Genomic DNA, 12304 nt, shown 5'->3' with positions numbered 1-12304 from the left:
GATAAACTGATCGAAACCCTGTCTGTACCTGCCCTTATATAGAGGCCAGTCCTTCACAATGACTAGAAAACCGTGATCGTCTTTCCAACACAAGGAACACATGTCTTTAAATTCCTGAAACGACATGTCGGTGTTTACGTGATCGTCGTAAGCGTGGCGTAAATTAAGTTCGTCCATGCGAAACAAAACTATGACATTCGCATTATCTCGCAGCAAATGTTTGGGTATTCTACCGTACGTCTGACACAGGTATACGCAGTCTACCTTGGCGTGTCTACCCATGGAAAAGTACTCTTGTATTACGCCTTGTTTCTCACAAGCCACATCATCGAACACAAACACGGAATTAGGCTTTGCCTTGCCGGTAGACACCACATCGGTATTATCGCTAAACGGAAAATACTCCAGACCACCCACCGAGCGCAGAACAGCGGCCAAGCGCTGGTACTTTGGCTGTTGCAACGACTTGGAATACAAGTAAACGTTCTCGAACCGAAGACCGTTTGGCTCCTCCAGTAAACTCAGTAAAACACATGTTTTACCGCAGTTTGACGGCCCCGCTATGATGCAACGTACGGTGGACGGTAACAATATACCATGTCGTGATTCACGACCGATAGTTTCATCGTCCTGCGTAATGCACACTGGCAAACAAACATCTTGCTTGACTACCTCCATCGTACTGACGAAAATTCTATAAGAGCAATCGTATTTATTGATTTTAGGTCAGTTGCATGTAATGTCTCGAAGAGGCAGGAACAAACAACACATTGGCGCGGGACTCGTAAACTCGCTGATAAACAAACTACCATTCGAGCTACACATTCCCGGCTACAGATTTTGCGGCCCCGGCACGAAACTAGCGAAAAGGTTAGCTCGCGGTGACGTGGGCATTAATTCTCTCGACGAAAAGTGCAAGCAGCACGATATCGCATATTCATTAAGCAAGGATCTGGAATCTAGGCACCGGGCCGACGAGATATTGGCACAGGAAGCCGAAGATATAAGCAAATCGCCGGACGCGGGACTAGGAGAGAAAATCGCAGCGTGGGGTGTATCTAAAATCATGAAGGCAAAGACGAAATTAGGAATGGGTGCTCGTCGCCGGACCAGGTCTCGCAAGACCAAGAAGCGCAAGACACAAAGATCCAATAAGAAAAAGGGCGGGTTTTTACCGCTGCTGGTGCCTGCTATAGGTGCACTAGGCGGGATCGCAGCAGCCGCGGCAAATATCGCTAGAGCAGTCAACACTAGCAAGAACCAGAAAAATCAATTAAAGGAAGCACAACGACACAACGCCAACATGGAAGCCATTGCCATCGGTAAAAAAAAAACGGCGCAGGACTGTACTTACGACCTCACAAGGCAGGCCGAGGCATGAAAAAAAAACGAGTAAAGAGAAAATCCTAAGTTCCCTACCGAAACGACCGCTCACCAACGTAGATTTAATAAAGTACGCACGCAAACTTAAAATACCAAACTTCCGTGGCGTGTTTATGCGAGACACTTTGCCCAGCAAGCCAAAGACACGTGAGTGCGCCATAATTAATTTAGACACGTCGACGGGTCGTGGCACGCACTGGGTGGCCTATGTAAAGACGGGAAAAAAAGCTACTTACTATGACAGTTTCGGTAATTTACGCCCTCCGCCCGAACTTAGGCGGTACCTGGGTCAGACCACTACGATGTTTTACAATTACGAAACGGAACAGAGGCCTAATCAAACAAACTGTGGTCACTTGTGCTTGAGATTTCTGACCAAATATGAATTATGAAAAAAAAACAAGTATATTTTTACTTATATAAAATAAACGGACAGTAGCGAAAATCAATCAGTCATGTCCGTAACACTCATATTGACAGGTCGTAGCTCGCAGCTACGAGCCACATTCTACCCGCCGCTGGACTTGAACGGAGAATGGAGTATCGGACTCGTAGATTTTCAAACGTATAATTCCATACCTAATATCGACGAGGAAAACTGCAAAATGTGCTTCTTGAAAAGTGATGGAACAACAGCTCGGGAAGTTGTCATACCTACCGGCGCATACGAGTTGAGCGATATTACAAATTACATCAAGCAAGCCCTGTCTCCAAACACAATTTTCGAATTGCGAGATAATCCAAACACGCTACAGTGCGAACTTTACTGCAGTGAAAATGTCGACTTTACGAAACCTGGCACCATAGGTACCATGCTCGGATTCGAACCGAAAATATACGCAGCCAAGACCTTGCACGTCTCCACGCGACCTGTAAATATCATGTCGACAAATGTAATACGCATAAACTGTAATTTGGCAAGTGGAACGTACCTCGACGGAAAACTAAACAACATGGTACACGAGTTTTCGCCGACGGTTTCGCCCGGATATAAACTGGTTGAAGTACCGCAAAGTATCATTTACGCCCCTGTGCTCGCCAAAACAGTACACGAAGTGGTAGTGGACATTGTCGATCAAAACGATAAACTAGTAAATTTTAGAAACGAAGAAATTACACTACGTTTACACTTGAAGCGATGGGACTGATTTTCAAGACCTATAAATCAAATAAGCGACACGAACCCAGGACCAGTCTGTTGCGAGGCCGCGGCGCGTTAACACCTCTTAACGTTAAGCATCTCCGCAGTTTAGGCTACAAAGTTCACAAGCATGGAAGATTATTTAAACGTGTCAGAAAAAGCTCAGTTTAGCGACGATGTAAATAAATTTTAATATCACTGCTACGCACCCTACCTCCAAGGACCGTACATGCCCGGTAGGGAAATACGCATCCCGGTACAGAAACAAGACGTATATACTCTACCATGCCAATCGTTTATTCGTATAAGAGGCACGCTGACAAAAGCGGACGAAACACATCCCACAACTGCATATTTCGGTCGAAACGGAATATTACATTTATTCGAACGAGTTATTTTCGAATTGAATAATATTGCGATCGATGAATCGTGGGACTTGGGCATTACCGCCACGATGAAAAATTACCTGTCTCTAACACCGAACGACCTGAGCGCGACCAAAATCGCGGGTTTTGGAATGGAACCCGATTTCAAAATTCCCATCTACGAATCTGGAAAATTCGAAGTTAGCATACCGCTTTCGATGCTTCTCGGCTTCGCGGAGGATTACAAGAAAATATTGATTCAAGCCCGCCAAGAACTCGTGTTAATTCTAGCGACATCGCACCTGAATGCTGTCGTGGGAGCACCCGGAAACGACCCCCAGCCGGTCGCAGTTACCGTCACGAGCACCGAGTGGTTTGTTCCGCACATAACCGTCAGCACGAAAGAAAGAGTCAGACTTTTAAGTTACGTCAAAAAGGACAAGACGGTCGAAATTGCGTTCAGGACCTGGAATCTCGTAACGTGCCCCTTACTGACCCAGAATAGACGCAATCACTGGGTCGTCAAGACGTCGAGCAGTACGGAAAAACCTAGGTTTATAATATTAGCTTTGCAGACAGACAGACAAATGAACCTCAAGACCGACAGATCGGTGTTTGACCACTGTTTTATGGAAAATGTAAAATTATTTTTAAACAGCGAAAGTTACCCGTACGTGGACATGAACATTGATTTTGAAAATGGCGGTATTTCCTTGCCGTATCACATGTACACGCAGTTCCAATCTTCGTACCACGGACGAGAATCGCACCCGATCCTAAGTCCAGATACCTATAAAACATTAGCTCCGCTAATCGTATTTGACGTGAGCAAACAAGACGAATCGATTCGCAGTTCTATGATTGATTTTCGATTGGAAATTTCCACGAAAGATGACGTACCGCCACTCACAACGGCGTACTGTCTAATCCTACACGACAGAGTAATTAATTACGACGCGTTTTCAGGTCTCGTGAAAATATTGAACTAGATATAAATACAACTGCATGTATCATCCCATCATCAGTCGGTTTCAGGATGTACTGCAACCTGCAAGGTTTCCAGAGCCAAAATGGGTTCGTGCTCAAGGAAATTGCCGTCACTCACGACGGCCGGACTCGAACCCGCAGCTTCCGACCCCCGTATCCGTGGAAACTACTAGACGAAAAAAGTAAACGGTCGAACGAATGGCTATGTAAATATTATCACGGATTAGAGTGGGACGAAGGAAAAATTCCGTACCACCAAGTGAAAAACACACTTCAAGATTTACTACTGCAAAATCCGCGTGGTATAATCTACGTTGCCGGACCTGAACAGAAGAAATGGCTACGAGAACTGTGTGACGACGGAGCAGCTGAAATCGTAGATATACAGACCGACTACGGCTGTCCTTCCCTGCGCAAACTCTGTTCAATGTACGACGTTAAGCATCCAAACGACAAGTTTGAACGTGTCTGTGCCTGCACAAACTCGCAGCTAATGCAGAAATGGCACGCGCAGCAGTGCGAATAACTTTTTTTTAAATATTGGCAAACCCGATTTTTTTTTTGTCAAATAGTGGCACACCTGAATTGTAATTTTAGTATAAATAGCTCGACAATCAAGCTCTATCAATCAGTTGACGTTCGAACACGATGACGCCATTCCAGCCGGAAACCGAGTACCTGAGTGCGAAACCAGACTACAGCTGTATTGAATACAGTTTCCTGGACGAAGAAGAAAATTTACGCACGTATACGGAAATATGTTACGGTGGAGTATTACATTTCCTAATGCTAATGGCTCATTCACCACGCAGTCATGAGCCATCACAACAACAAATAAACTGTTGCGGGGCGGAAAAGTGCGTCGTGTTTAACCTCAGACCAACATCCGTTCTTCCATGCACCAAGGAAGAAATTCTCGGTACAACTCTAAACGCATCCGACTGCACGTCAGAAGACTGTAGCGGTATCGATCCCGGCACCCCGGGCTGCAGTGAGCAGTCCAAACCCGAGGTTTCGAAGCGCAGCGACCTGTCCAAACTCGTCGCTTCGAAGCGCAGCGACCTGTCCAGACCTGAACTCAAGACTAGGACTCGACGTCGACCCTCTCCCAGACTCGAACCGCCAACTCGGCGCCGAAGCACCAAGAAACGTGGATTGAGCGCCGATACGCCGCAGATCTACAGCGATAATGCTACGGACTTTTACGAATTTGATTCTGTAAAAACCATTCGTACCGCCCTGTGTTCTGTACTCTCTGCCTTGCTAGATGTTTTGAAGTAATAAAAAATAATGTAAAACTATTGTATTGTGTTTTATTTATTTCTCCGTCCGTTTAAAAAAATAATAATGTGGGATTGAAAAGGTAATCATAAAATTAAAAATATATATATATATATATATATATTACAGCCAGTTATGAAAATATGAAAGTGATGAAAATAACCTAATCTATAAAGTTTCATAATATATAAATTTTCAATAACTTAATAAATTTTTTCCTTTGGAGCATGGCGATTCACGTGGTGAATCTTCCAGCCGCCAGGAGCTGAGTGAATCTGATTGGCCAGTGGATGTCCCCACCATGCCGTCGGCCCTAGGCGGGATTGTCAGCCTCCCTCCTGATTCCCGCAACATTCGCTCCTCCCACATTTCCCTCATCCCTTCCCCTGAATGCAAAAAAATCGTCCTGACCATGCTGCAGTTTTCGCAGGGCCTGATTGGCTAGTGCCTGTGACCAAGGGGGGAATTTACCTATAAAATGGCGTGTGAGACGTCGGGGGCTTCACTTTTGGTCTTGCCGCCGTCACCGCATGTTCCTGTTTGAGCTTCGTTGCGACTCCTTCCGCCTCTTCAACTCCAGCAGCTTGGTAAGTACAACTTCTCCGTAAATTTTAACTTTGAAAATTTGACGTAAATTTTAACTTTGAAATTTTTTCGTAAATTTTAACTTTGAAATTTTTCGGTACGTTTTTAACTTTGAAAATTTTTCGTAAATTTTAACTTTGAAAATTTTTCCGATCGTTTTCAACTTTGAAAATTTTTTCGGAACATTTTTCAACTTTGAATTTCTTTTAATCTTTTACATTGCGGTTTCGCGTGTGTGTACGCCTTCGCTACGTCCTTCACTCAGTCAGCAAGCCTAACAGCTGGCCACTGGGTGAAGGCCGCTGCTGAGCCAGCTAGTACGTGACGTGGTGATAACACCCGAGCGAGCGCGCACGGCTGACGCGGCGCCCGCCGGCTCCCCGGCCAGCCGGCCGGCAGAGAGAGAGTAGAAATAATAATAATAATAATAAAGAAGCAAGGCGTACGCACGAGGAGTAGTAACCGTCTGTTTCCCAAAAATTTTTAAGAAATTAATACAATTTCCGTCTCGTATTTTTCGAGTGTATTCTTTCACGTCTAAGATTGGTACTGTTTAGATGATGTGTGCGAGTGGAATTGTTTTAGATGTTACGTCTGCGTTAGGTTCAGTATTAATATTTTACAGTCGTGATTATTACAATTTTTTTTGTCTAGTCGAAATTATTAGAGCCATCAGTTGCAGTATATTTCATCTTGTAATAATATTTTTCCCTGGCATACATGTTAGTTATTATTCATGCATGAACGACTTAGCTTGAAACAAGATGGATGTCGTGCACACCCGTGTCCTACCGACGGGGGGCAGCGCGCGCAGAGCGTGCCCTCCCCCCTCCCTGCTTCAACACTCCACCCGTGGTGCACGGAGCGATGTTTCCGCCGCGCCGTGCAGCTTACGTCTGGCTAGTTACCGCGCACCGCCGCATGGGGCGCTCAAGTCGTCCTGCCTGCCCCCTCGCCTGGCCCAAAAAAAAAAAATAACAGATGCACGCGCACTTGCTATCATAATCAAATAGAAAAATAAATTTGTTTCATAATGAAATAGAAAAAAATATTTTGTTTCATAAAAAAAAATAGAAATTTTTTTATACTTAATAAAATACAGAATTTCTAATCACAACTAAATACAGAAATATATTTTCACATAAATAAAAAAAAAGGAGTACATTTACGTACAAATATTGTATGTGTTGCAGGTATTCAGTGCTTCTCCTTGCGTCGAGCTACTTCCCAGTGTGATCCGCTTGGAGAACGCCTGTCTGCCCTCTGGAGTTCCGTGCGGTTCTGCCACGTTTCCGGTCAGTACATAAAACATAAAATATTTGTACATCAGTGTCTTTGTGCTGACTTGAAAAAAAAAATTTCGAGTGCTAAGCCAGGTGGTCTCTTTTCTGTGTTACAGGTTCCTGTGTGCTGTGCGGCGTTCCAGCCCTCCTCTTTGTGCGTGCGTGCAGTACATACAGAGCCGTTCCTGTTTTCGTCTGGTGAGTTGAATTTTTTTTAAATTTCAACTTTTGCTTGTATACATGTACATGTCTGTGTGTTAGAGTTTGTGCGCTCGTGGTCGTATTTATGCACGTTTATTTGTGTGTGTGTGTGTGCATTTATGCATGTGTATTTATGTGTGTGTGTATGATAATTATGATTGTTGCTATAATTTTTCCGTTGGTGTTACAGACTCCATCAACATGAAGAGGACCGCATCTGGGGTTCCTGCGTCAGCCGGCCAGCCCTCGACATCGGAAGCCCTCCAGCCCTCGACATCGGGAGCCCTCCAGCCCTCGACATCGGGGCCAGCACAGGTATGTGCACCGTCATCAGGGAATGGGTGTGCCTACTGTGGCAAATTGTTTTCAGCTAGCCGCAGTGCTAGACGACATGAGCGCATCTGCACAGCTAATCCCGACTGTACTACCACCAGCCAGTGCCATACTTGCGGCAAGATAGTTAGCCGCAAAGACAGCTTGACCCGCCATATGCGAACTTGTGGGGACACCGTCGAGCAAAGCTCGAGCTCGAGGTGTAAATTCTGTGGTCAAGTATTTGATCATTGTCGCCATGCCAGACGCCACGAGCAGAGCCAGTGCCAATTCAATCCCAAGCGCATAACATTTACATGCACTACATGTCAGGGAGAATTTACCCGCAAAGATACGCTGTTTGTGCACAGCAAGACGTGCAATGGTCTGGCTCCTAAGAGACGGCGCGTAGACACGACCTCTAGCCTGCAACAGCCCGGCCCCAGCACTCGTCCGCAATACGAGGCGAGTGTGCCCGACCAGGCTCAGGCAGTCTTGGAGGCGCAAGCGCCTGACCAGGCACAAGTAGACTTGGAGGCAGGAGGTACCAGGTTCGTTGAGGTAGAGAGTGCGTTTCGCCGCAACTTGAAGACATATGTGGCGGAAAACAATAATGGTGTAACAAAGGATATTTGCACTTACATGGCCCATATGAAGACTAACCTGATAAATCAGATATCACATGAAGTGCAGGAAAATGGTCCAGTAAAATTCAACATCTGGCTCGAGTGTGACTATGTCAAGCCGGCCCCCTTTGATGAAGGCGTGGACAAAAGAGCGTTCAAGACCAAAAATATCCCTATTTACGAAGTGAGCGATATTGAAGAGGCCATTGATGAAAGTATATTGAAAATATGCAAGGAGGAGGAAGATTATGCCAGCAAGGGATCTGGATGGACCTTGTCTGCCGTGAAGCGACTCCAACTCCGCTTCAACAAACTAGTGCCTCTTAGAGTCTCTTCATACATTGATCTGCCTGTCGCCATCAAGAACAGGAAAGCAGTAACCAACCCCAAGAACCTCAGTGACAACATGTGTTTCAAGTGGGCCATACTGGCGCGGTACGTGGAGGGGGTACATGCTGAACGTGTGGACAAGAGGTACCACGAGCTTGAAAACAAATTTGATTTTTCAGGGATTGAGTTCCCCACCCCCCTCCACCAAATCAAGATCTTCGAGAGGAACAATCCCGATGTGTCCGTCAACGTCTACAACATTGACGAGGACAACAAGATCGCGCCAGTGCGTGTGGGGAAGGAAGAAAAACGTAATCATTTCGACCTCCTGCTGCTGTCTAACGAAGAAAACAACTCGCACTTTTGTTACATAACAAATTTCTCAAGACTCGTCAGGTCCCAGATCACCGCCCACGATCATAAAATTCATGTGTGTAAGAGGTGCTTCACCTATTACGATGACCAGCACCGAGTTTCAGGGCTGAGAGGGCAGCAGTGTCTCGACGCGCACAGAAAGTTCTGCAACACCCACGCTCCCGTGCGCGTCGAGATGCCGAAGCCAGAAAAGAACGGCCAGCCCCCAGTCATGAAATTTAAAAACTATCATCATATGACAAAAATGCCAATCGTTGTTTATGCGGATTTTGAAGCTCTGCTAGTACCCATCCAGACATGCCAGCCGGACCCCCAGAAATCAGGCACTTATGCATATCAAAAGCATGAAGCATATAGCTATTGTATACACGTTAAGGTCGACAATGACGTCATCCCAGCAACGCTCACTTCCTCGCTGCCACAGGAACCTATACTCTACAGGGGTCCCGATGCTGAGAAGAAGTTCGTGGAGACGATTGTTGAAATCGGGAATAAGGTAAAAGACATTTACGAGACCAGCCTGCCCATGTCGATGCTGACGGCACAAGAGTACGTCAGCTTCGTCGCAGCCTATCAGTGCTGCTATTGTAATACGGTATTAACGGTCGATAATTATAAAGTCAAGGACCACGACCACTTCAGTGGAAAATACCTCGGCGCCGCCTGCAACAGCTGCAACCTTCTGCGCAGGCGGCCCAAGAAACTGGTGGTTTACTTTCACAATCTAGCCTACGATGAGAAGTTCATAATAAAACAGCTGGGCTTCGACAACAAGGAAATATTCATCATCCCCCACACGCAAGAGAAGATGGTAACATTTTCAAAGAAGCTGGGCGACAAATTTTCAGTGCAGTTTGTCGATAGTTTTAGATTCATGGCTTACAGTTTGGCGTCCCTTGCGTCGTACCTGCCAGCCGACCAATTCAAAGAGACCTCAAAGTATTTTACATCTGAAGAAATGTCCCTCGTCACGAGAAAAGGTGTTTTCCCCTACGATTATGTTTCCAGCTGGGAAAAACTGGACGAGCCGCAACTGCCACCTAAAGAAGAATTCTACAATTTATTAAATGACAGCAACATAAGTGAAGAAGATTACCATCATGCAAAAGCGGTATGGGACAAGTTCGGCTGCGTGACCCTGGGCGACTACAGTGATGTGTATCTCAAGACCGACGTACTGCTGCTCGCCGATGTTTTTGAGAGCTTTCGTCAGCTGTGTCTGACAACGTATGGCCTTGACTGCAGCCACTACGTTAGCGCGCCGGGGTTCACGTTCGACGCCATGTTAAAGGAGACGCAGGTACGGCTGGAACTGATGACCGATTATGATATGTATATGTTCATAGAGGCTGGGATCAGGGGCGGGGTCGCTCAAGTGGTGAAGCGACATTGTAAGGTAAACAACACCTGCCTTCCCCGCACCTACGATCCCAGCCGGCCGTCGAATCATATAATGTATGTTGACGCCAACAATTTATATGGGTGGGCCATGTCGTTGCCTCTTCCGACCAACGGCTTCAAGTGGGTGGGCGCTGATATCGACGTGATGTTGATACCTGACAAGGGGCAGACGGGCTACATCCTAGAAGTTGATGTGGAGTATCCGTCTGCCCTCCACGAGGAACATAAGGACCTACCGTTCCTGCCCGTCAGCCAGTGCCCGCCCGGCTCGCGTCAGACAAAACTGATGACGACGCTCGAGCACAAGGAACACTATATAGTTCACTACAGAAACTTGAAGCAAGCTCTCCAGCACGGACTGCGAATAAAAAAAATACATAGAGTCCTGGAATTCAATTAGCGTGCCTGGATGGAGCCATTTATTATGAAAAACACGTTGAAAAGACAAGCAGCTACAAACGACTTTGGAAAAGAATTCTTTAAGCTTGCCAACAATGCTTCTTTCGGTAAACTTTTAGAGAACAAATTTCTGAGGCAACGTATGGAACTTGTGTGCAGCGATGAGAGACTCAGAAAAGTGATCGCCAAGCCAGCGTTCCAGGACCGAACCATCTTCAACGAAAATCTATCACTAGTAAAACTTCAACATGAGAGAATTTATCTTGACCATCCTATATATGCGGGGTTCTCGGTTCTGGACTTGTCCAAAACGCTCATGTATAATTTCCACTATGATGTGATGAAACAGAAATATAAGGATGACATCACGCTGGCGTATATGGACACGGACAGCTTCATATATGACATCAAGACGCGCAATTTCTACCAGGACCTGGCCGACGACTCTGCGCTCATGGATATATTTGACACGAGCAGCTATCCCATTGGTCACCCCTGCTACTCGCCCACCAATAAGAAGGTGGTGGGCAAGTTCAAGGATGAGTGTAACGGGGTGGCGATGGAGGAGTTTGTCGGCCTAAGGGCAAAACTGTATACCTACAAGTACAATAATAATATCACAAAAAGAGCCAAAGGTATACAGAAGTGCGTTGTAAAAAATAAAATATCGTTTAAAGATTTTCTCGAGGTCCTGGAAGAACACACAACAAAGCGCGCGCAAGTCCGGTCCATACGATCACATAATATGATATTATATACAGAATGCTCAAATAAAATATCACTATCATGGCACGACGATAAACGCATAATATGTGACGATGGCATAAATACTTTGCCATACGGTTATGAACGGAATGACTAAACTATAAAAAAAGTGAAATTGTATATACAAGAACATTTTTATATAACTTGAAATTGGTGCCTATACTCTTACGTTTCGCGCAGTATTCTCTGTAGGGGTGAAGCACGGTGGGGACTTCGTGGGCCCCGGGCCGCTACGGTAGCCGAGAAGGCCCTTCAGGAATATGAACCGCAATGTACGAGTGTGGGACTAGTGTTTGCCACTTGGTAGCCACCCATGTCTCTGATGATTTGGTGTACATAGCCTTCACCGTTGGATTTTTCATCGTTGGTTTCCTGAGTCCGCTCGTTGTAATTATGTTGCACCTACACTTTTTCGTGGTGCTCTTTTTTTGTTTATTTTTGTTTTGCACCTATATTTTTGGTCTTCTGGTGTTATTTTACCTTGTTTTGTTCATGCACCCACACTGTTTTGTGGTGCTATTTTCCCTTAATTTTTTGCACCCACTCTGTTTCATGGTGCAATTTGTTTTGATCATGCACCCACAATATTCGTGGTGCTTATTTGGTTGGATGGTTGGGATGGAAGTGGTGGTTTTATGCACCTACGTTGTTTTGTGGTGCAAGCATTTTCTTGGTTGGTTGGTTGGGATGGCAGTGGTGGTTTTATGCACCTACGTTGTTTTGTGGTGCAAGCATTTTCTTGGTTGGTTGGTTGTGATGGCAGTGGTGGTTTTTATGCACCTACGTTGTTTTGTGGTGCAAGCATTTTCTTGGTTGGTTGGTTGGGATGGCAGTAGTTGGTTTTTATGCACCTACGTTGTTTTGTGGTGC

The 12304-nt window shown here is 45.6% G+C and overlaps 2 protein-coding genes across 3 annotated transcripts in view; one reads left to right on the top strand and one right to left on the bottom strand.

Annotated features, from left to right (window-relative positions):
• LOC134529251 (uncharacterized) overlaps nt 1-12304 on the bottom strand; it is a 1084551-nt gene that overhangs the window by 873577 nt on the left and 198670 nt on the right. The window lies entirely within an intron of this gene.
• LOC134529883 (uncharacterized) overlaps nt 5688-12304 on the top strand; it is a 68042-nt gene continuing 61425 nt past the window's right edge. The window contains exons 1-7 of the mRNA XM_063364443.1: nt 5688-5744; nt 6936-7037; nt 7142-7223; nt 7417-8612; nt 8709-8780; nt 9294-10468; nt 11147-11252. Coding sequence (XP_063220513.1) covers nt 5688-5744; nt 6936-7037; nt 7142-7223; nt 7417-8612; nt 8709-8780; nt 9294-10468; nt 11147-11252 — 2790 coding nt within the window. The remainder of the gene's footprint in view (nt 5745-6935; nt 7038-7141; nt 7224-7416; nt 8613-8708; nt 8781-9293; nt 10469-11146; nt 11253-12304) is intronic.

The sequence above is a fragment of the Bacillus rossius genome, chromosome 2 (assembly GCF_032445375.1).
Source record: "Bacillus rossius redtenbacheri isolate Brsri chromosome 2, Brsri_v3, whole genome shotgun sequence".
Taxonomy (NCBI): domain Eukaryota; kingdom Metazoa; phylum Arthropoda; class Insecta; order Phasmatodea; family Bacillidae; genus Bacillus; species Bacillus rossius.
This window is presented reverse-complemented; position numbering and strand designations above follow the sequence as displayed.